We start from the raw sequence: 24,913 nt of genomic DNA, 5'->3' as shown, positions 1-24,913 counted from the left end.
AAGAAAGAATTTGACAAAGTCATAACTGTAACAACTCAACATCTCCTGGGAGTAAGGAATTATGGATACAAATTAATTGGCCTTATGCCAATAAATTGAGGTTAGCTTGCCCATTATTAAGAGTCCTTACTTATGGTTCAGATCTGACTAATCTCAACCTTTCCCCAAGTAGGTTTATGAACCCTGATGGTTCACAATTGATCAGATCCGAGTCTAATTCCAAGTTCAGACCAAGCACTACCCAAAGCTGGAAAAAGACTATGCTGTTAAGACCACTGGCCTTTGGGTCCACCCAACATGTTTAGAGACACAAATCTAACCCAAAGTTAACCTCTGTTTCCCAAGTATTGTGGTATTGATGTCTGTACTAGATAGAATCAATGGGGACACTCAGAAGATTTCAAAAGGCCTTGTATCTCTAAATCTTTTTTTGTTTTGTTTTGTTTTGAGTTTGGATTAAGGATTTCTGTGGTCCTTTATCTCTGTACTTGTATCCCCTTTGTGAGGTCTCTGTACTCATCTTTCAGAAGGCTCAGTGAGATCTTCTGAGCAAGGGGGTGGATTTACCTTAAGGGCTCTCAGAATATTGTTTATAATGTGTATTATGCTTCCTTATTTTATCTGGCCTCAGAAAAGTTTAGAACCAAATTTGTGGCCAAGATCTGGAAATTGTGTGGGACTTATCTGTGTATAGTAACTTCACTTCTGGCTTCATTTATTTTCCTGTCTTACCTTATTGTATTATAAGATACAAATCAAGCCCTTTTAGAACTAGACACAGTATGAAGGATATTTTTTAAATAAAACTCCTGAGACTGAATAAATGGAAATCACAATTCTTTCCATAAAAGGAGAAAAATACAAACATCACATAAGCATGCAATAAATCTGTTTCCATTACCCTATAATTCAGTTCAATAAATTCTTACTAAATAGGAACATGCTATGTTATATGGAACAAGTCACAAGTCAATGAACCAACTAGGACAACAGGAATCTCATCAGTCCTCAAATAGGATACTCAGATTTTGCATGTCTCAGTGTGTATCTTAAAGATCTCCATATCCATTTACACTGGAAAAAGAGACAATAACATATGTGCTATCAGTATCCTGTACTGCTAAGAATTCATGAGTACAAAATATATTCAAATGAGTTTTGACTACCACAAACGCAACAGCAGAAAATACCTCTTTTAAAAAATTGATCCCTAAGTGCAAGAGCTTATGCTAGAATATGTAAATTTCATCTGTTCCACAACTTCACTGGGAAAATCCAATTGTTTGCTAATCTCTGGAGCCCTGTTTGAGAATACACTACAAGCCATGTTTTATATTACAAACAACTATTCTGGAAGGCTATGCATTTTCCAACTTTTCATAATCCCTGCTCTACATCTTTACTTTTTCCTGTAGGCATTAGTGGAACTTTTAAAAAGGAGAGTGGTGTTCAACTGGTGCATGTATTAAAACATTCATCTGTCTAGAGAGCTGACCTGGAACTTTCATTAGATTTTCAAAGATTCTCAGCAATCCTGTCAAGTATCTCCCTCCCAAATCGTTCAAACACTGGTCTAGACAGAGGGCAAGGCCACCATTCCCTTCTGCTAGAGCAGATGAATGCTGAATGCTATGGGAATGTCAGTTCTTGGGGTGACAGAAGATCATACAGAAAAGTGAAGGGAGAAACTGGCCAAATTAACTCAAGCTTTGTACATACCCAATGTGTCACATGACAGTTTCTGTTTTCCTGCTATGGCAATTTTCCAAACTTTGTAAATATCCTCCCTACAACTGTTTGAAAAATAATAATGCAATCCATTATATCTTAAACTGAAAAAGAAATTGGAAGGGGGCTGATAACTACTTATTAACATTTATTTCCAGCGGACATTTATATGCCCTATCAGGAAACACTTTGACAATTAAAGCAATTAAACACTGAAGCAGTTTTATGTAGGGTTGTGGAATTTCACTCATTGTGAAGCTGCTAAAATCAAGTTGGTATACCTGTTGCCTATAGTTTTTCATTAATGTGTCATTACTTACATTCTCAAATGCCATCACTATGATGATGATATTACATAAAATTAAATAATGCACTCTTGCTAACATAAAAACCAGAGGCTAAAACTAACCATTTTGAATATATTAAATGTCTTGCCAAGATCAAATTAAGAACCAGGATAGGTTTTATCTAGTCTTTTCTAAAAAATTATAATATTTATATCAAAATGAAGAAAAAAACAGAAAAATAATTAAAACAAAAATCAAGAGAAACTCAAAAAAGCTTTTCCAGTGAATCATTGGTGTTTGTGGAGATTTAAGAGCCAGTTTCCCTTACTACTAAATAAACACACAGGTCTTTAAAATGTCATAATTTATAATGAAAACAGTGGTAGCAACAATAAAAACTACTAATTTATTTACCTGTTTCTGTGATTACTACAAACAGGTATTATGCCAAGTACTTTACAAACTGAATTCCTAAAACTCAAACAATAATCCTGGGGCACCTGGGTGGCTCAGTTGGTTAAGTGCTCAACTTTGGCTCAGGTCTCGATCTCATGGTGTGAGTTCGAGTTCTACATAGGGTTCTCCTCTAATAGTGCAGAGCCTACTTGGCATATTCTCTCTCTCTCTCAAAATAAATAAATAAACTTAAAAAAAAAAAGCCACTCAAACAATTATTTCCTTTCTTACAACTTCCCTGAGTGACAGACACTGGTGCCATCTCCATTTTACAGATGAGAAAGCAGAGGCTTAAGAGGAGAGACAACAATCTGTCTATGCCCTCGCCCCCTGTTTTTAAGAGGGGCATGGACTGGAATCCTGCACCAATCCAAGCACCTGTGTTGGTTTGCTCTAATTTACTATCCTAAGACACCATACAGAGACAGGAAGATCAGAGAAGGTCATGTAAATAAGTAAAATGTCCACCTATGAATCTAACTTGAAAAGAGATTGTGAGTCAAACAATGAAGTCAATGTAGCTGGCTGGACAGCCTAAACCCTAAACCTTAATTACTGGGATTTGTGATATCTGGGGATTCTCAAAGATCTAAAAAGTATCCCTTGTGGGTATAAATGGGCAGGCATATTCTATTCAAAACTATAGTGCTGCTTATTAGCGTAAATTAAAGACAAATGCACTACAGAAATATTACACAAAGGGAAAATACAAAATATTTCATTTCTTTTGCTCTGTTCTTGTTCCTTTTCCCCAAATGTTTATCTCTGTTCATGCACATCTGTCAAAGTTTTCCTCTTCTGTTATCAAGTGCCTTCACCATGGAGCTCATTAGCTGCTGGTGAACTCACAAAGGTCACAGAACTAATAAGAATGAATCTTTAAAACCCAAACAAAAAAAAAATCCTTCCCGGTCTATAAAATATTAAACTCTTAATACACCCTAAAGAGTTACTTATTCAAATGCAAAATTATGCATGGACCGAAGAAGAAAACGTTCGACTTCTCCACAAATGCGTCGGATGTTTGACATACCTTTGCTAACATGGCAAGGTGCTGATTCTGAACAATGGCGGTCCGGTAAGTTGCTAATCCTCCTTCTTCCAGACTAGGAAACAAATAGTACAAATGGACACTGCGCAAAAAAAAAAAAAAAAAAAAAGCATATAAATAAATATGCATCACAACCTTCTGTCTGTAGCTCCAAGTTATAAAAACAGGCCTGGCACACAATGTCTGCACAACAGATATCAGCTGCGTTGAACTTAACTGAAGGGTTTGGGTAAAAGTCTATGAAAATTAAATAGGAAGCACATGAATATCTGAATGTGCTAAAACCCAAACAGCACCGTTCACTCCTATTTTCACATTTACTTGTGTGCTAAAAGACTTCTCTGACAAATCTGATGACAACAAAGACCTGAACAGTTGGTCATGGACTGCTAAGAGCAAATCTATGTGCCACTCAGAAATGGGCCTGGAAACAAATATCTTTGCTGGGGCTGCATGATGAGTAGCCTCTGAAGACAAGCCTGGAAGCCCCGAGCAGGGCAGCAGTGGTGGCATATCCTTTACAAGTATGACAGGGACAGGAACAGAACTGAGACTGGCCGTGCCTGAAGGAAAGCCAAAGGGGTTGATGGAAAGTGCGGGGATTTCGAAGAAGTGCATGTGGAAAGCCAGTTTGGACCATGACAGCAACTGCCTCTCCTAAATCTCACACCAGTTTTTAAGATCTGCTGTTGATTGAGGCAGCTAAGCTTGGTTAGTCCTATTGTGTCCAGTGAGAATACGCTTGGAGAGCAGCCCCCCTGTCTCATTATGTCCTTCTTGGGAAAAGAAATGACCCAGAGAGAATATAAATAGCTCAAGATAGTTCCCAGAGAAGCGCATGTTGTCTCCCTTTAAAAGAGAGGCTATGTGGCTTTCCTACCCCTACCACCAAATTAAGGACACAAACACACTTCTGGGGAGAAAATACATACAAATACACACATGCACAAACACACATACAAATACCAAAATCTCACCATTAAAATTACTTCTCTTTAGATGAGAAAGAGTGAGAAAGGGATTAAAGACAAATCCTAGAAAATGAAATGACATTTTAAAATATCATCCCCTTCTCTACAAATTGAATATAAGCTCTGACGCATCGAGACCAAGACAAGCTGATCTCTTGTGGCTGTAGCAACTTGAACATAAACTTGACAGGACAAAGACACTAGCCTTTCATCTTATAATCTTGTGTATTACAGCGTCAGTGAGTATAAGTTATTAGGGCAAGAGCCATAGACATATGGCTTTCAAGCTCTGTGGAAGAGACAAAATACATGGTGTTTCAATCCCTTAGTTTCATAATTACAAAGAAGGTAACAGAATAAGTATGCTACTTATAAAATGTAATTATTGGGGGACGGCAGAAAAACCTCCTTACCTGGTTAGAAATTCAACAACAGCATCACCTAGGAACTCCAACCTTTCATTGTGATTAATCCTATAAGAAAATTAAAAAGATCACTTAAAATAACAAAAATCTACATTCCCTCCTCTTTTCAAAAAACACGTGAGAGGTAGCTCTTTTTGTAATCTAAACACCCCACCTTATTCCTCATAATCAAAAGCACTGATGGCCACCTTAGTTGAAGTATGGAGCGGCTATCGGGCAAGGGAGGGGGCATTCTATCCTACTCTGTACTTAAGGCCTTCCTACCTAAGGGCTTCTTTCCCCTGGGAATCAGATTTAAAGTGAGGAGTTACCACCCTAACAACTGTGAATCTTTCCACACTGCTAAAAGGTGAGTAAGAGAAAGGAGAATGCATTCTAATGAGTCAGAACTGAGCACTGGAAAATCTGTTTGGTACAGTGTTCTAAGAACAGCTTCCCATTGCCCAAACTCTAAATTTAACTTTGCATCTAAAGTCCTTCAAACAGGCCTAACCTACTTTTTCAAGTCTCGGTATCCACTGCAATCCTCTCCCACCTAAGTTTTGGGCTCCTGCCCCCAAACTGTGTTACTCTCTGAAAAGCGCATCTGCCCTTAAAGCTTTCCACCATCCCTACCATGCACTGAGCCTATTCACTCCTCAAGGTCTATCAAATGTTACTTTTCTATGAATCCTTGCCTGATTGCTCTCATCTAAATTAATACTTCCCCCTCAGTGCACATCATACTTTATTTACACCTTCATCATATGATGAAGGCACATCTCACAGGCTAAGTTCCCCTTGTCCAAGTGTAAAGCTGAAATGACCAAGAAGGTAGTCCACAGAAAACCTCCCTCTGCCTCTTAGCAAGTCCAGCAGAGCCACCTTCTCTTAGTGCTAAAGCAGATCACTACCTCTCATTGAGCAGAGATGTGACACGATCTGGTTTAGGTTTTTAAAAGGCCACACTGGCTGCTGTGTGAAGAACATGTGCAGGGTGACAAGCACTGAGGGGGGTACTGTGACTTTCTGATGAGACATGATGGAGGCTCAGGCTGGGGAGGCAATGGAGGAGGTGAGTAAAGAAAAGAATGAAAGCCAATGCCTTGATTCTGGCTTCCATAGTTGGGTGAAAGGTGGTGCCACTTACTGTGAGGGGAAGACCAAAAGAACAGGTTTGGGCAGAAGCAGGAGGGGCATTTGAGGCATGTTTACTTTGAAATGTCCATGAAACATCCAAATGGAGCAATCCAGTGTATATGAACCTACCGTTCATGGGCAAGAACAAAGCTGGTAACAAATCTTTAGGAGCGGTCCATGTTTAGACAAGATTTTGGGCGATGGAACTGCATGATACTACCTATGGAGAGAATGCGGCTAGAAAAAAAAGGATCTCAGGACTGAGCTCAGGGGAGGGCCACACTTGAAGTCAAGCAGAAGGGAAAGACAAAGGAGACAGGACTCGCTGGGGAGGGGGGAAAGGGAAAGAAGGCCAGTGCTATCCTTTGGCAAAAGGGAATAATCATCAAGAAAGAAATGGATTCAGGTAAGATGCAAAGACAGCACTGATGTGGTGTGAGGACACTGTTAAGGCCACGGCAGGGAGCGGGGGTTTGGGAAACATCTCTGAAACAGAGAAGACAAACCTGATTCCGCTTAGAGTAGGCTGCAAACTAATGTGCGTCTGAAGGCTCATATGGAAAGAACCCAGCTTAATGTTCAGGGCCAGCAGTGGACACAGAAACTATGGGGGCTGGGGGATTATTAACAGGAGGAAGTCAGAAAGGATGGTGACAACAGTGACAGGGAAAGGGGAGCACACCAAGCCCCTGGGACCTGAGCAGTGAAGGCAAGGGACAGGCCTTGGCCTGAGCAGGATCTCGCCTCCCTGACTCCAGGGGCTTCCTCATCTTCTGATACTGACCCTCATCTTCTTCAAAAATTCAATAGCTCACTATCAAGTCCAAACCTGCCTGGTTTTCAAGGCGATTCTTTATCTAGTCCCACCGTAACCACCCATTTCATCTACTTTCAACAGCAATTCACAACTCTAAGTTGACCAGACACAACAAGGCTTCTCCCTTCCACGTTACCTCTTCCGAACCCCGCTTGTTCTTAATGTCAGTTGGGGGCCTGCCTGAACTGCTGGGGCTCCCAGGGGCACCCCTATCCCCAGTGACTTAGGCATGTATCACTCAATTTATGACAAAATTATATACTCTTATTGTTCTCTGCCTCATGTATGCCAGTTTAGTTTCCTTATTTATTGTTTATTTATTTTTTGAGAGGGTGGGAGTGCGAGTATGTGAGCACAAGCAGGAGAGGGGAACAGAGTGGGGGGTGGGGAGAGAGTCTTAAGTAGGCTCCACGCCCAGTGTGGAGCCCAGCACGGGGGCTCCATCTCACGAGATCATGACCTGAGCCAAAATCAAGGGTCACTTAACCGACTGAGGCACCCAGGCGTCCCTAGTTTCCATATCTAAAGTCACCCTATAGTTTCAATACACATGGAAAATTAAAAATAACACTTATTTATAAGTTAAATGGCTCCTGGCTACCAAATCATCTACTTGGTAATTTGAGTTCAATTTTATATTATCTCACATATCTCATAATTTAATTCTTCCATCCTACCATGCTTCCATATTTTTTCATTCCTCCACATTTTAGAATTTTAAAGAAAAAATAAACATAATAGAAGAAAACTAGAAAGATATGAGCAACAAAGATGTGATTCTAAACTTTCATTTCAATATATGGCCTTTATTTATGTGAAGAAGGCATTCTGGAAAGCAGTTAACAGCCAATAATGGAAAATGCAGGAAACAAAAAGAGTAAACAATTTATAGCTATGATGAAGAATTCATAATCTAATAGCTTACAGAAAGAGAGAGAGTGAAAGAAACAAAGAAAGAAAGCAAAGAAAGTCCTCAAACATATTTTCCTTAGTCTTATCTAATTTATATTAGATTTTAGACTTTGTTGCTACTCCATTAGCCAAGAATGACTAAACACTATATTTTAAAAGTGTGTTTTAGAAGCTACTTGATACTGTGATTTTGCTATTTGTCAAATACACCAGAACACCAGAAGTGTCTGTCATCATTCTTAAAAAGCGCATCAAATAGAGGCCCTAGTTAACACAGTAACTAGGTCTAAGACTTCTTGCTAACTTAATTTCATGAAACCTAATAAACTGTTCTACTGAGAGATGATGGAAACAGAGAAAAGATATGTTGAGTTTTTAAAAAGAAAGAAATTGGTATTACCTATCCTCCTCCAAGAGTCAGGAAAATGAGAATAGCATTTTCTGTGGTGGAGACTTTATGTTTTTCCCAAGAGTTCATAGCACTGTACAGAAAATCTACTTAACATGGAAAGTAAGAAACCTAGAGTGCAGACAAACCATATATGGATTGTCTTGTGCTTTATTAAAAAGTGAGACATCTAGGAAAAAAAATTAGACCTCTGGTCAAAGAATAATAGCTGCTTTGAGTCATATACTATTTGAATGAAGTCATATTGGCATAAATTTTACTTTAATTTGTTTTATAAACTTTCAGGACAAGAACTATGTCTAGGATTTTAATAAGCACAAAGTTGGACTCCTATTTAGTGTGTTAAAATACAAGCTCACAGTTTCAAACAGGTTTATTCAACAGTGAGTCTGCCATCCACTAAATAATTTGCCCATATCCAGCATATGTTTTTCTGTATCTACACTGTGACTAAATGCTGGCAGTGAGCCACAGACCAAAATGGGGATTAAATACCACTTCAGTTCATTATTATGACAGACAATTCCTAATCCAACCGTTTATCTCGAAAAAGTAGACAGGGCGAGCTGCTAGTCACTGTTGACTGCAGTGGCCAAGCTTTTGTTCCTTCTATTGTTTCTACCCTCTTTAATCACCCTCTTTATAAATGCTAGCTAGCTCCAAGAGATGTTTACTGAGCAATAAACACTCCATTTGTTTTTGAGAACTGAATCAGCAAAGGCATTATGAAATCTAGATTAAGTACACCATTTATATATAGCACATTTGGTCTGAGGAATTCAAAGTACTTTATAAAACGTAACGGTCTCCCTGTAACAGTAATTACTATATGGTGTCATTTACTTCATGGAAAACCATTTTGGGATGGCCAAGTCCAAAGGTGACTACTATGGTGACAGTATGGACATTTTCTCACCTTTGCATTCCAGGCCTTAACCAGTGATAGGTAAAGTGAAGCTAGAAGGGGTGCGAGAGATCAGCTGAACCTTCTACCCAATTCAGGAATTTCTTGTATTCATTACATCTACCTGGACACCCAGGGAGTAGGGAGGTCAGAAGGCTGCTAGATCTGAGACCCACTGGGTGTAGGGATCCCAGGGTAAGCATCTCTGGGATTTTACCTGAAATATTTAAGCCAGCAAATCTACTCAGTAGAATTCACGTATACTCAATCATGTTTTACTGTCTTTAATGCAAAATACTTACGTATAATTGATTGAAACTTTGTAATTACCATTTCTTTAAACACAGAGACATTAATAAATAGTCCATACCTGTCTCATTGTTGGTCCAATAGATTCTTAAACATTATGTCTACCAATGACTCTACGAATCAAAAACAAAATAAAACAAGGCAGCTCATTTTTCTTTTCTTTTTGAGAGAGTGTAAGCAGGGGGAGGGACAGAGAGAGAGAGAGAGAGAGAGAGAGAGAGAGAGAGAGAGGATCTAAAGCAGGCTCTGTGTGAACACCAGCGAGCCCAACATGGGGCTTGAACTCACAAGCTGAACCGTGAGATCATGACCTGAGCCAGTTGGATACTCAACCAACTTAGCCACCTAGGTGCCCCATGGCAGCTTATTTTTCCATTAACAGTCTTGCTGCCCCTCTTTTCTAAAGGTCTTACTGATAATACATGGATTACTTGAGTGCCACCATAAGTTTAATCCTTCAGAGACCCTTTCTGTGGTAATATTTCATTGCAATTTACAGAAGTTAAATTATACAAATGAGATTTATGTGGTTAAATAGTGACACTTCAAAAATTAAGGGTGGCGTATTCAACGTGAGATGATGCCAACATAAGAGTTATTTTTATTTTATAGTTTAGATAGGCAGACAGATTTTTTGAAGTCTTCATGTCTTTTTGTAAATCCTAGCTGGTGTCAAATGAGATTAAGTAAGATACTAACCTGCCATTTAAACCTCTGCTGATGGCTCTGACCCTGACCCTTAACATGAAGTTTCTCTACTTCTAGGGAAATATAAACAAGTAAATAACCTGACAGGAAAGTATTATCATGAATGGCATTCTTTCTTTAATACTTATTTTCTGAGCTTCTGCTCTAACAAAAGGCACTATTTGCAAAAAAAGAAAAAAAGAAAAAAAAAAAAGAAAGAGTATGACCACAGACCTTCAAAATGCTTACAGTAAAGAGAGTAAGTCCATAACTCAAGATTCCAGGGCATTCCAGGGGAAGCTGTACAATGACTGTTGGCATCTGGGGAAGGGAAAGGGTACACCTGACAGCAGCGTAAAGATCTTGGTCTTACTGGTGTGTAGGTAGCCATGGGGAAAAGAAAGATATGCCTGGAACACTGGCCTGGGATCACAGGTGCTGGGATTGCCAGGTGGGGAGGTTCAGACTTATCCAGTAGGTGATGAGATGTCACTAAAAGCTTTCAAGCAGGTTACAGCTAAACATTAGAGTTGAGATGGGCACCTGGGTGGCTCAGTCAATTAAGTGTCCACCTCTTAATTTCAGCTCAGGTCAAGATCTCATGGTTTGTGAGATCAAGACCTGCATCAGGCTCTGTGCTGACAGTGCAGAGCCTGCTTGGGATTCTCTCTCTCTCTCTCTCTCTCTCTCCCCCCCCTCCCTCCCTCCTTTTCTCTCTGCCCCTCCTCGTGTACACACACTCCCTCTCTCTCTCCCTCTCTCAAAATAAACAAACAGACATGAAAAATACTAGAAGTGAGGCTCCAGAAATAGCTAGGGGACTGAATGCAGAGGCAGTACAAGGGCAGAAGTGGCACAACGTGGTCACTAACTGCAGTGCGGGCCAGACAGGGGTGGGAGGAGTGGTTTCCAGGAGAACCAGGAGAAAAATTCGATCAAGAGCCCCCCCCCGCCCTTCTCTCTGATTGTCCTGCTTCTCCACATTCCTATTTCCCTTAGTACCTCACCCATTCCCTCTTTCCTTTTTCAAGTCTCAAGTTCTGAGCAAGCTTGCTTGGGAAGAGATCCAACCACTGACACTTGCAATTTCACAGTTCTTTTTTAAATTAATTACTTTATTTACTTTTGAGAAAGGGGGAGAGAAAACGAATACGGGAGGAACAGAAAGAGGAAGAGAGAATTCCAAGTAGACTCTTCACTGACAGCCTAACACAGGGCTTGAACTCACAAACTGTGAGATCATGACCTGAGGTGAACAAGAGTCTTAACTGACTGAGCCACCCAGGTGCCCCAGTAGGGTTTTTCTTTAAAGATATACAAGCACTTCCAAGGAGCAGGGACAACCGCATCCCATTTTAAAATAGCAAACTATGAAACAAAGGGAGAAGACAAACCATTTCAAGTGAACTCAATTATTCAAGTGCGTAAAACTGACCTATAATCCCTAAACAACCACCAGAGCGATCTTCAGCCTCACAGCAGACTATGTATGTTTTGACCTTCACTGAAGCACTTAGCAGACTATCTCTTACATTAAGGTCTTCATGTTCACAGCACTCCTACCCCACCTGAGGTAGTCACACCTGCTATCCCACCTGAGATAGTCATACCTCCTGGGGAGTAGGGGCTTTGTCTTACTTGCCTTGAAATCCTCTAAAATACCTACAAATTGCCTCAAGCTCAGAAGGCATTAGATAAACATCTGTTGGATTAAACATGTATGAAGATTCTGAAGCCCAGCTCCCAAAGCCATGCACAGCGGGGACTGCTGGACTAACCGCAGTCCAGCCACAGCAGACACAGCCACTAAAGAAGCGAGGAGGCTCTTCCTGAACAGAAACCTGCGGTCAACCCCACATCAGCCATAAGATCAGGCACACGGCAGGAGGCTCTTGACACAGGCAGCAAAAGACAAGTGGTATCTGTTTATTCTCTATCATTTTCAATATGGTGAGTTCAAAAAGAACACGGCTTCTCAGGTATCATTTCTTCTGCCACAGAAAGAAAGCCCTGTCTTTATGACAGAGAAAAAGAAAACAAGTCATGAGGTCTGAACAACACTATCAGAGACAATTTACATGCCAACAACTATGGTTGGGGTAGATGAGACAAAGATTATTTAAGCTCATGCTTTCAGCAGTGAAAAGTACATGTGTAGGGCATGTGTAGCCTTGCTAAAAGCGCTGCAGGGAACTCAGGTTCCGTTTATTAAAACACAGAACTGGTCATCTGGAGACTCTACAATATAGCAGGGTAAAAGGAAACCATGGCCACACTGTCCCTGAGGGTGTGATTAAGGGCTCTTTTAATTAGACGGCTCTTTTCTGATCTTAGGCTCTCACAGAATACCATAGTAAGGCGTATGATCATCTTCAAATGGGAATTTTAAAGTTTCATCCTGCCTTTCTTTTTACCTCTTGATTGAAGAGGAAGATAGTATGGTCTATGATAATTTCAAAAGAGAGCAACTCAAGGCAAGCCAAATTTAAAAGAAAAGTGACACATGAAGAAAGAGGTAGAAAAGGAAGTTATGGTAGTTATGGCTGCTCATGTTCTTGGCTGTGGAGGCCAGTTATGACCTGCACCAACTGTCAACACTGTCACTTCTATCCCAGCTCTAGCCACCTTTAATCCATCTAAGCCTGGATCCCAAGAGGGACAAGCCTGGTTATTGAACTTTTCAACTGTCCATTTTAGAAAGAAATCTGCCCTCAAGCGATCTCCTTTATTGGCTTTCAGAATATAACCTACTGCGTTTTACACATGAAGATAAGCTTCCTGAGGGCAACATTAGAGACTCTTCAGCCATTAGACGATTGCTTCCATTCAGTTTTCCAGGGGTGTTAATGAGTTTAGACCCAGTCCACTTCCTCTCCAAATTCTTCAAGGGCTTAAGGCCACATAAGAGTAAGAATGTTAATATACTAGGGTATCTCTTAAAATCAAGAAAGAAAATAATGAGAATTAACATATAAAAATTTCCAACCCATTATATAAGGCCAGTATTATCCTAATAATAAAACCAAACAAAACATCACAGAAAAGGAAAACTACAGACCAATAACTCTTATGAATATAGACACAAAAATACCCAACAATACTAGCACACTAAATTTGTAGCATATAAAAAGGATTACACACCATAACCAAGTGAGACATATCCCAGGAAAGCAAGGTTGGTTCAACATCCCAAAATCAATGAACACAATATACCACATGAATAAATGAAAAAGCAAAACAACACCAACAACACAAATGATCATCTCCATAGATGCAAAAAAAAAAAAAAAGCATTTGACAAAATTCTACACATTTTCATGATAAAAACACTCAGCAAACTAGGAACAGAAAGGAATCTGCTCAACCTGATTAAAAAGACATCTATGAAAAACCCACAGCTAACATCAGACTCAAGATTTTAGGAAGAAGACAAGGATCCACTCATACCACTTCTATGCAGTATTATAGTGAAAGCTTTAGCCAGGGCAACTATATTTAGAGAATGAAATAAAAGGCATCCAGAGTGGAAAGGAAAAACTAAAACTATCTCTATTTGTAGGTGATATGATCATACACACACAAAAAATACTACACAATCTACTAAAAAACTATTAGAGCTAACAAATGAGCTCATCAAGGTTGCAAGATACAACATCAATATAGAAAAACTGATCCTATTTCTCTACAATGGCAATGAACCATCCAAAAATGAAATTAAGAAAACAATTCCATTTATAATAGCATCAAAAAGAATAAAATACTTCAGAATAAACTTAGCAAAAGACAAAATGTACTCTTAAAACTATAATATAAATTTAATTAACTAATTAAAGATGGCTCAATTAGGGGCACCCGGGTGGCTTGTCAGTTAAGTGTCCAACTCTTGATTTTGGCTCAGGTCATACTCTCACGGTTTGAGAGATTGAACCCCTTGTCAGGCTCTGCGCTCACTGATACAGTGGGGCCTGCTTAGGGTTCTCTCTTTTCTCTCTCTGCCTTTCCCACCACTGCTGTGTCTCTCAAAATAAATAAGTAAACATTAAAAAATGAAGAACACAATAATATTAGTGTTTAAAAAAAAAAGATGACTTGGGGCACCTGGGAGGTTCAATCGGTTAAGCATTCAACTCTTGATTTTGACTTGGGTCATGATCTCACAGTTGGTGAGTTCAAGCCCCACATCAGGCTCTACGCTGACAGTATAGAGCCTGCATGGGATTCTCTTTCTCTGCCCCTCCCCCATTCATGCTCACTCTCTCTCTCTCTCAAGAAAATAAACTTTAAAAAATAATAAATCTTTAAAAAGATGACTTAAATAAATGTAAAGATATACAATGTTTAGGGATCAGAACTTAATATTAAGATGGTAGTCATTCACAAATTGATCTACAGAGTCAACACAATCCCTATCACAATCCCAGCTGACACGGGCACCTGGGTGGCTTAGTCGGTTAAGCGTCCGACTTTCGCTTAGGTCATGATGTCGCGGTTCATGGGTTCGAGCCCCGCGTTGGGCTCTGTGCTGACAGCCAGCTCAGAGCCTGGAGCCTATTTCAGAGTCTGTATCTCCCTCTCTCTCTGACCCTCCCCTGCTCACGCTGTCTCTCTCTCTCTCTCTCTCTCTCCTAGAAATAAATAAATAAAAATATTTTTAAAAAATAAATAAAAAATAAAAAAATAAAAATCCCAGCTGACTTATTTTCAAAAATTGGTAAGTTAATCCAAAATTTCATGTGGAAATGTAATGGGTCCAGAATAGCCAAAGTAATTTGGAGGAAAAAAAAAGTTGGAGATCTTGCATTTCTTACTTTTGAAACTTACTGTAAAGTTACAATTATCAAGAAAGTGTGGTACTGGCATAAGGACAGACATAAAGATCAATGGAATAGAACCTAGAGTCCAAAAATAATCCTCACATATACCACCAATTAATTATCAACCAGAGTGTGAAGACAATTTAGTGGAGAAAGACTAGAGTTTTCCACCAATGGTGCCAACACAACTGGATATCCCAGCGAAGACTGCAGTCGGCTGTACACCATACCACACATACAGATGAACTCTACAACAGACCAAAGATCTGAATGTAAGAGGAAAAACTATAAAACTCTTAAGAGAATAAGAAATATAAATCTTTGTGACTTTGTGTTAGGCACTGCCTTCTTAGACATGACACCAAATGTATAAGCAACACAAGAAGTAACAGATAAACTGGGCTTCATCAAAACTTTTCTGCTTTGAAGGACATCTTCAAAAGTATGAGGAAACAATCCATAGAATGAGGAAAAATTTTTGCAAATTTATATCTGATAAGGCTTATTATCTGGAATATATAAAAATAATTTGAAATCAATAATTTGAAATAACCCAATTAAATAGGGGGAAAGATTCTCAACAGATAGTTCTCTAGGTAAGATATACATGAAAAGATGCACATCATTAGCCATTAAGGAAATACAAACAAAACCACCAATGAGGTAATACTTCCTACCTACTAAGATGGCTAGATTCACAAAAGACAGATGATAACAAATGTTGGGAAAGATGTAAAGAAATCAGAACCTTTATATACTGTTGCTGAGAATATAGAATAATGTAGCCACTTTGGAAAACAGTCTGGTAGTTACTTAAAAAGTTAAAAAAAGTTACCGTATGACCCAGAAATTCCACTCCTAGGTATATACCCAAGAAATATCAAAATATATATCCTCAACCTGTACACAAATATTCACAGCATTATCACTCGTAATTGCCAAAAAGTGGAAACGACTCAAATGCCCATCAACTGATGAATGGATAAATAAACCATGACATACCCACACCATGAAATACCATTTGACAATAAAATGAAACGAAACACTAACACATACTATAACATGGATAAGTCTTGAAACACTGTGCTAAGTAAAAGAAGTCAGTCACAAAGGACCATACTGTATGATATCATTTACACAAAATGTTCAGAATAGGCAAATCCATTAGAGACTAAAAGCAGACTGAAAGTAGAACACAGTTTCCAAGGCTGGGCAGGCTGAGGGGAAACAGGAAGTATGGGGTTTCTTTTCAGGGTGCTGAAAACATTCTAAAATTAAGTAGTGATCACTGTTGCACCATTGTGTAAACACTGTAAAAACCATTGAACTGTACACTTTAAATGGGTGAATTGTATGCTATGTGAATTACATCTCTATAAAGCTGTTATTAATAAAAGCTACTTTACCTTGAGGGAGTTGGGTCATCTTGTCCAAGACGTGACATAATATTTATTAAGGTGTTAATTCCTATTAAAAAAAATACTCAAGTAAATACTGTTAGAAGCATTCTAGGACCATGATATGACAGGTAGAAAGAAAATTATCTCTCTTACCCCAATCTGACTTCAAAAGGTTTAATATCTGCATGTCTGCAAGTGTGATCAATTAAAGTTAAAGTATTTGAAAGGAGCAAGAAATTTTTCTAAAAATTTCACCCATCCTTATAATAATGCTCAAAGTAAATGCTGTTACGTATGGGTCAGAAAGCAGTAAAGAAAGAGAGTATGAAACAGTCATACTGTGGGGATTTAGTTTACAAAAGGGAACATAGTCCAAAACACGAGGGTAGAATCCAAACATACCTTTTTTCCGCATGTGCATGTGATGAACTTTTCTATCTCCATACTTGGGCTGCCGAATTCCACAGTTAGACAAAGAATTCCTGGCATGATCAGGATTCATTCCAAAATTTAAGTGATGACTTGGATGAGTCATGGCCAGCTATAATTTCAATGAAATAAATTTAGTCTTAAAAACTCAGAAGTGCCATCTTTATACCATCTCAAATGAAACAGGAAAGAGATCTATGTATCCAGTCAAATTTTAAGCCCTCATCTTTCCATCTTCTCTCTTCCAGTGTCAAATCTCCAGAGCTCTGGTACAAGCCCTCTTCTGAAAACAAACCTAAAAATCCACATCTTTCAAAGGAGAACTAGAATAGTCACCACCTGGCAAGAAGAGCCACAGAAAAGGGAAGCCTGAAAGAAGGGACTCAGGTTTAACAGGCAAATTTTCAGCTTTAGTCTATTTCTTTAAAGACAATGTTGGGGAGGTGGGGGGGAAGGTGAGAAAAAGAGTTTGAAAGAGGCAACCAGAGTACAGTAATGGAGAGCTATGTTTCTAAACATCCTCATTATCTCCCAGAACAGAGGATCTCAATGTTCCATTTGTAACCTGCAAGATGAATTACCCCTATTTTGTTATTATGTGAGTGTACAGGAAAGTAATTCTTACCTGTAACAGACAACGATCTTGGAAAGTATATCCTATCAATTTGTCGAGATGCATTAGACATTGGTGGTAGCGGATATGATGGGTCAAAACAGGCAACATCATTGCATGCTAGGAAAAGAAAATTTCAATATGTTTAACTTTATAAAAATTTATAAAAATGCTTCATTTAATTTACAACAATTAAGAACCATTTTCCATCCCAGATTGCATCTTTGCAAAGTCTTCAAACAGTTTACCGGCTACATGGCATCCTTGCGAATCCCAGATGAGGGGTGGTGGACTATAGTTACAAAGGGTATTATAGTCTTGGGAACCACAGTGCCTGGGTCTGATTCCTGCTGTCACTCATTCATTGTGGGACTTGGCAGGGGAGTTATTTACGTTCCCTCTCTCAGCTTCCTCACCTACAGAATGGGCATAATCAGTATAGCTACTTTTCAAGGTGGGGGGGGGGAGAGCATGGTTAAAAGGATGAAATGAACAGATACAAAAAATTGCTCAGCACAGCCCTCACTCATGTAGGAGTACCCCTGACGCATCAGGACACAGCAGAGTAACCTCAAGGAAGTCATCAAAATTTCTGGGCCTTCTTGTCTATCTTTAATTCCAAGAGAATCGATTAGGACTTACAAATTCTGAAACTTTGTCAGGGTCAAGACTTTTTTGAGAATCTAAGGAAAATGATTCTTTCCCCAGAAAATGCCTATGTGCATAAATAGGTAAAAAATGCATGCAATTTTAATGGGTTCACAGACCCCTAAAAGCCCATCACTATCCTCCAGGTAAGAACTTCTCAGGCAGATGATCTCAAAAGGCCATTCTAGATTTAATACTTAATGATCTAATGATCTAAGGAAAACTTTTATAAACACACCAATACAGTTACGTCACCTGAAAACATGGAACTTTTACTTTGGTTTCAATCACTTTTCATTTGGCTAAAGATTTCTTATTGGGAGATAATTTCATAAAAGGCACAGCTTTTTCTTTTTCTTAATAACATTTCCCTAGAACTCAAGAGAAAGGAGTCATTCTTATTCATCAGAACCTAGAGGATGGGCACTGCCCTCAAAATGACTGACATATGCTTTATATCATTTTAGTCTTTGAAGTATTTTCAGATGGCATTGTTTAAAAATATATGAAAATGGCTTTGCTTGAAAATGCAGAAATCAGTCTCCTGTATTATTAACTTATAAGGAAAGATCAGTGCTCCTAATTAGGAACTCCAATTAACAGGAAGTCCTTTTTTCCAGTTCAATTCAATAAATACATATTGAACACCTCCACGTGCAAGGCTTACTAGGATTGTAGAAGAGAAAAAAGATAGACACTCTCTGCCCTCGAGGGCTTCCCAGAGATAAGCCATTATGATCAGAAGTACTAGCATTTCGTCCACTTTGTTTTGGTAAGTGCTACATTAGAGAACACAGTAATAGGGAAACAAAGTTGTGGCCAACGTATGGTATCACTTTACAGGCATTTAAACTGAAGAAAAGCTCAAGGAAGCTGATGCTAAAAAAATCAAGGTAGAAGGGTCATGAAGACTACACAGTGCAACTATCTTCTTTAAGTATGAACTCAAACTGGTGAACTGTTTATTTTTTTAACACCTCCAGTGATAGATAGTCACCTGTCACAAAAATGACACCCTCTTCAGGGTATTATGCTAAGTGAAATAAATCAATCAGAGAAAGACAACTACCATATGATCTCACTTTCACGTGGAATCTAAAAAAAACAAAACAGAAAGCAAATGAACAAATGAAATTAATACAGAGGACACCCTGGTGGTTGCCAGAGGGAAGTGGGATGGAGGATGGACAAATGGGTGAAAGATTAAAAGGTATAAACTTTCAGTTATAAAATACGTAAGTCACAGAGATGAAAAGTACAGCATTGAGAATACAGTCAATAATGTAATAACATGTGATGACAGATCATGACTCACTTATCACAGTGACCACTATGTAATATATAGAATTGTTGAATCACCATGTTGTGCAGCTAAAACTAATATAACATTATATGTCAACTATACTTAATTAAAAAAAATGGTGGGGGGTCGGGCTGAACCTGGGTGGCTCAGTCAGTTGAGCATCCAACTCTCCATCTTGGCTCAGGTCATGATCTCACAGTTCATGAGTTCAAGTCCTGCATTGGGCTCTGTGTTGGTGGCACAGAGCCTGCTTGAATTTCTCTCTCTCCTTCTCTCTATGGCCCTCCCCTGCTTGTGCTCTCTCTGTCTCAAAATAAACTTTTAAAAAAAATATTTTTTTAAAAATATTGATTTATTTATTTAGAGAGAGAGCAATGGAAGAGCAGGGGAGGGGCAGAGAAAGAGGGAGAGAATCCCAAGCAGGCTCCATGCTGTCAGCATAGAGCCCAATGTGGGGCTCGATCTCACAACCATGAGATCATGACCTGAGCTGATATCAAGAGTCAGTGGCTCAATCGACTGGGCCACCCAGGCACCCTAATAAAAATTTTTTAAAAAAGGAAAGAACATCCTCTTTAGAGTACTCTGGTGATTACAAAAGTATTATTAACATTTAGTCCAAATCTATCTCTTTTGGAAGTTTATCCCTTGAAACCTAGCTGTACCCCATGGAGAAGAAAAAAAATTCATTTAATGATAATGTCTCCACATCTTTTCTTCATTAACCTAAGTCTTATTTCCTTTAATCTTTACTCATGTGAAAAAGCTTGGACTCCTTTCACGACTTCCTCTAAACTTGCTCCAAATGGTACTAGTTTATCTTTCCAGATAAGAGTGTTTCTTGTGAATACCACTAAAAGGTATATATACCCCATGTCCATCTTGTAACCCAAACAACAAAGTCTCAATGTTATCTATAAGACTATTAAAATATCTAGCTCAGTTGTGGGTTTTTTTTTTTTATTAATTATAGAAAGAGTGAGTGAGCATGAGCAGGAAAAAGGGGCAGAAGGAGAAAGAAAAAGAATCTTAAGCAGGCTTCACACTCAACACAGAGCCTGACGTGGGGCTCAATCACACAACCCTGGGATCATGGCCCAGGCCAAAGGGAAGAGTCAGATGCTCAACTGACTGACCCACCCAGGCATCCTTTTTAAAATTATCAATCTTTGTGGGGCACCTAGGTGGCTCGTTGGTTAAGCATCCACCTCGTGGCTTCAGCTTAGGTTATGAATTCGTGGTTCGTGAATTCGACTCCCATGTCAGGCTCTGCACTGTCAGTGTGGAGCCTGCTTGGGATTCCTCTCTCTCTGCCCCTCCTCCCGCTCATGCACTCTGTTTCTCTTTCAAAATAAACTTAATTAAAAAAATAAATTATCTATCTTTGCAANAAAAATAAAAAATCACATATAAAGACTATAAGTAAAGGACAGGTGTAGTTTTTAAATATCTTCAAATTCTCTCATAAAAACTGAGCAATTAGAATAGTAAAACAGACACAGAAACAATATGGATGATAAAAACTAGACAACAAGGTACCCCCATGAATACCTAAATAAGACAGGGTGAGAGCAAAGACCTAGGTCTCAGCATCTATGAGAGAGAAAAAGACAGGGAGAGTAGCAGGGCTTCTGACAGAGTAGAAGAACCCCCAAATTAACATGTGTTCATCAAAGCTGTGACCAGGGGTGCCGGGTGGCTCAGTCGGTTAGGCATCCAACTTCAGCTCAGGTCATGATCTTGCAGTCCGTGTGTTCGAGCCCCACATCAAACTCTGTGCTGACTGCTCAGAGCCCAGAGCCTGCTTGGGATTCTGTCTCTGTCTCTGTCTCTCTCTGTCCCTCACTTGCACTCTGTCTCCGTCTCTCTCAGAAATAAATAAACATTTTAAAAATAAATAAATAAATAAAAATGTGACCAAAACTGGATGGCTCTGCAGATTCCAATCTACTGGATGAGTTCAAGAGGACAGTGCAACGGTGCCAGAGCAGCCAAGGCCCTATAAATACTCAAACTTAGAAACTGAAGTTCCCTTCCACGTAGAGCCCCATGGTGAAGAAAGCACTGACAGTAAAAGCCACATTTAAGCAAGAGAGGAAGAATAAAGGGCAAAAGAAAAGGAAAGTCCAGATAAAAGTAGGGGAGGAAAGCAGAAATGGCAGGTCTCTTTGCAAAAGCAGCAGGAGAGGCTCTAGAACTGTGAAAAGGTAATCTGACTTCTACCTCCTTCCTAAAAGCACAAGAAAATATTTCATTTACTTATCTAACATTATTTAACTTGAAGAGCAATACGAAATCATGATCATATCCCACCCAAGGATTTTATCAGAAAATAGAATAGAGAAAGATTCCTCTGATTATTAAAACATAAGGCCAGGAAAACATGCCAACAAAACAGATGAAAGCTGTAACCTAACATTTCAAAATAAGATAAACAAAATTAAGAAGATAATAGAAGCTATAAAAAAAACTACAAATAAGTATTATATTAATTCAGAAATGAAATAATTGGAGGAAAGGAAGATTTGAAAAGAAGTGACAAAACTCAGAGAAAAGATATAAAAGGAAATAACCATTTTAAGAATACAGACCAAACAGAATGAACAGCAAATTAACCAATGAACAGTCTCTTTGAGAATAAAAGAGGGAAAAAGGTAAAGTCTTAGAGAAATAAAAAATCAAAAAGCAATGAAGGATTCAAAAGAAAATGATAGATACAGAAGATAAAGTATAAAATGCATGTAACACGAATCCTTAAAGAATACAACAGGGCAGAATAATGGAACGTGTAACTGAAGAAAACATTTGAGATAGAAGACAACTTGAAAGTATTTAAGAAAGGGTACAGAGCATATCTGAAAAAATTGACCAAAAATAGCTGAGACATATTCTAGTATGGCTATTATTAGTTTTTAAAGGAAAAAAATCCTTTAGGCACTGAGACAAAAGAACCAAGTCACTTATAAAACTCATATTATCACACTTTTGACAATGGAGCTTTATGCCAGAAAACAATGATGTTACAAAAAGAAAATCATAACCCACAAACTTTAAATCTAGTTTAAATGGCCTTTATATAAAAGACAAAGAGTTAGGAACCTGCAGGACCTCAAGGATCATGTTTCAATAAGCCCTTCCTAAGGGCCCTGCCAGAAAAGAGCTCAATCAAAACAAGGGGGACAGACACTGCCATACAAACGAGCAATTACCTTCACATATATTTTTACTTATAGCTAATTAATAAGTGAGTTAATATTATAGGAAATGCTTGATACTGTAACAGATTAGTATAACTATCAGAAAATGAGGGGAGAACATGAAGTCCATGAAGAGTAGGGGTGAGGCTGTGGTGAGTCTCCTAAATATTCACTTGCAGCAAAAGGGTAATCACCTCAAGGGCGCCTGGGGGAGGCTCAGTCAGTTAGCGTTCGACTTCGGCTCAGGTCATGTTCTCTGTTTGTGGGTTTGAGCCCCACGCTGGGTTCTGTGCTGACAGCTCTGAGCCTGGAACCTGCTTCGGATTCTGTCTCCCTCTCTCTCTCTGCCTCTCCCCTGCTCACACTGTCTCTCTCTCTCTCAAAAATAAATGAACATTTTTTAAAAAAAGGATAATCACTTCAAATTAGATGCTGGATGGCACAAGAAATAATAGTCATTAATTTTCAGTAATGGGGAATGGGACACACATAGGAGAGAAGGGAGAAGTTTCATAGAGTACAAAGGTAATAATATAAAGATAACCATAACCATTCGTACAGAATTATAAACCTTCCCGAATACAAAGAGCTGTATAACAAAAACAAAAACAAAAACAAAGAAAACGGAGCTCATAGTAACCACATAACAAAAACACAGTTTGACAGAGAGGAGTCCAAACATACAAAGAATGTATGCATGCATGCTGGTGTGCATGTGTGTGTGTTTTCTTATATTAAAGGTAAAAATTAAACCATTTCTAAAAGATGGCTACCCTTAGGGGTGCAGAGTGGCAAGAACAGGGTAGAGGAAAGAGATACAAGGGAGAGTTTTAAAAACAGACTCTGGCTTTGTAAACCTGAGTTTGGAATCATGGAAAATATTTTACAGATTTATAAAACAATATTTACTTTTTAAAAGAAACACTATTTTTTTAAAAAAATTTTAATGTTTTATTTATTTCTGAAAGAGAGAGAGACAGACAGCATGAGCAGCGGAGGGTCAGAGAGAGAGGGAGACACAGAATCTGAAGCAGGCTCCATGCTCTGAGCTAGCTGTCAGCACAGAGCCCGACACAGGGCTCGAACCCACGAACCGCGAGATCATGACCTGAGCCGAAGTCGGACGCTAAACCGACTGAGCCACCCAGGTGCCCCTAAAAGAAACACTTTAAATCAAAAGTCAAATGAAATAAATGAATCTATGTACCCAGTTTGTGGTATAAGCACAAGTGACCAGAAAACACAGTAATGTATGTGTATGCCTTCTGTCATATCTGTAGATAATCACAGACAAAAAGGAATACTCCCAAACAAACAACCAACTACTTCCCATAATCGGTGTCATTAATATTGTTATTCTGGGACTATTATTAGTGTATTAAAGAAAAATGAGTAATCTTTTTGGTATGAGTAGTTAAATAGTTGATGAGGGAAAGATTCTTTTTTAAAGTATTCTAGGGGCGCCCGGGTGGCTTAGTCGGTTAAGCGTCCGACTTTCGCTCAGGTCATGATCTCACGGTTCGTGGGTTCGAGCCCCGCGTCGGGCTCTGTGCTGACTGCCAGCTCAGAGCCTGGAGCCTGTTTCAGAGTCTGTGACTCTCTCTCTCTCTGACCCTCCCCTGCTCATGCTGTCTCTCTCTCTCTCTCTCCTAGAAATAAAACATTAAAAAAAAATTAAAAAAAAAAGTATTCTAATAAATGCACAATGATAGAATTAAAATATCACTTTGGCAGCTCTTAGTAAATTATTGGGTTTAGGTCATAATTCATCAGTGACTAAAAAAGCTACACACAAAAGACAGACCATGGATAGACCCAGAAGGTATTATGCTAAGTGGAACAAGCCAGACAGAGAAAGACAAAAAAATTCTATGATTTACTTATATGTGGATTCTAAAAAACAAAACAAATGAACAAAGAAATAATAACAAGAGAGAGAAAGACTCATAAATATAGAAAACAAACTGGAGGTTGCCAACAGGAGGGGGCTGGGGAAATGGACGAAATGAGTGAAGAGGATAAAGAGTTATAAACTTCCTGGGGCGCCTGGGTGGCTCAGTCGGTTAAGCGTCTGACTTCGGCTCAGGTCATGATCTCAAGGTTTGTGGGTTTGGGCCCCACGTCGGGCTCTGTGCTGACACCTCAGAGCCTGGAGCCTCCTTCAGATTCTGTATCTCCCTCTCTCTCTGACCCTCCCCTGCTCACACTGTCTCTCTCTCAGAAATAAATAAAACATTGAAAAAAAAAAAGGAATTCTAAACTTCCAGTTATAAAATATAAGTCATGGAGATAAAAAGCATAGCATAGGGAATATTGTCAATAGTACTATAATACACTTATTGTGATATTTTATCATGTATATAGTTGCTGAATCACTATGTCATATACCTGAAAGCAATTTAATTTTATATGCACTATTACTTCAATTTTTAAA

At 38.8% G+C, this 24,913-nt stretch overlaps 1 protein-coding gene across 6 annotated transcripts in view; it reads right to left on the bottom strand.

Moving 5' to 3' along the window:
• Positions 1–24,913, bottom strand: part of DROSHA (drosha ribonuclease III) — a 125,881-nt gene that overhangs the window by 31,722 nt on the left and 69,246 nt on the right. For all 6 annotated transcript variants that reach the window (XM_077755843.1, XM_077755845.1, XM_077755847.1 and 3 more), the window contains 5 exons: positions 17,344–17,451; positions 16,692–16,830; positions 16,296–16,356; positions 4,907–4,966; positions 3,505–3,604 (listed from right to left, as the gene is read on the bottom strand). In XM_077755843.1, the coding sequence (XP_077611969.1) occupies positions 3,505–3,604; positions 4,907–4,966; positions 16,296–16,356; positions 16,692–16,830; positions 17,344–17,451 (468 nt within the window). The remainder of the gene's footprint in view (positions 1–3,504; positions 3,605–4,906; positions 4,967–16,295; positions 16,357–16,691; positions 16,831–17,343; positions 17,452–24,913) is intronic.

Source organism: Crocuta crocuta, unplaced genomic scaffold (assembly GCF_008692635.1).
Source record: "Crocuta crocuta isolate KB4526 unplaced genomic scaffold, BGI_CrCroc_1.0 scaffold222, whole genome shotgun sequence".
Lineage (NCBI taxonomy): Eukaryota > Metazoa > Chordata > Mammalia > Carnivora > Hyaenidae > Crocuta > Crocuta crocuta.
Note: the sequence above shows the minus strand (reverse complement) of the source record. Positions and strands in the feature narration are given on the sequence as shown.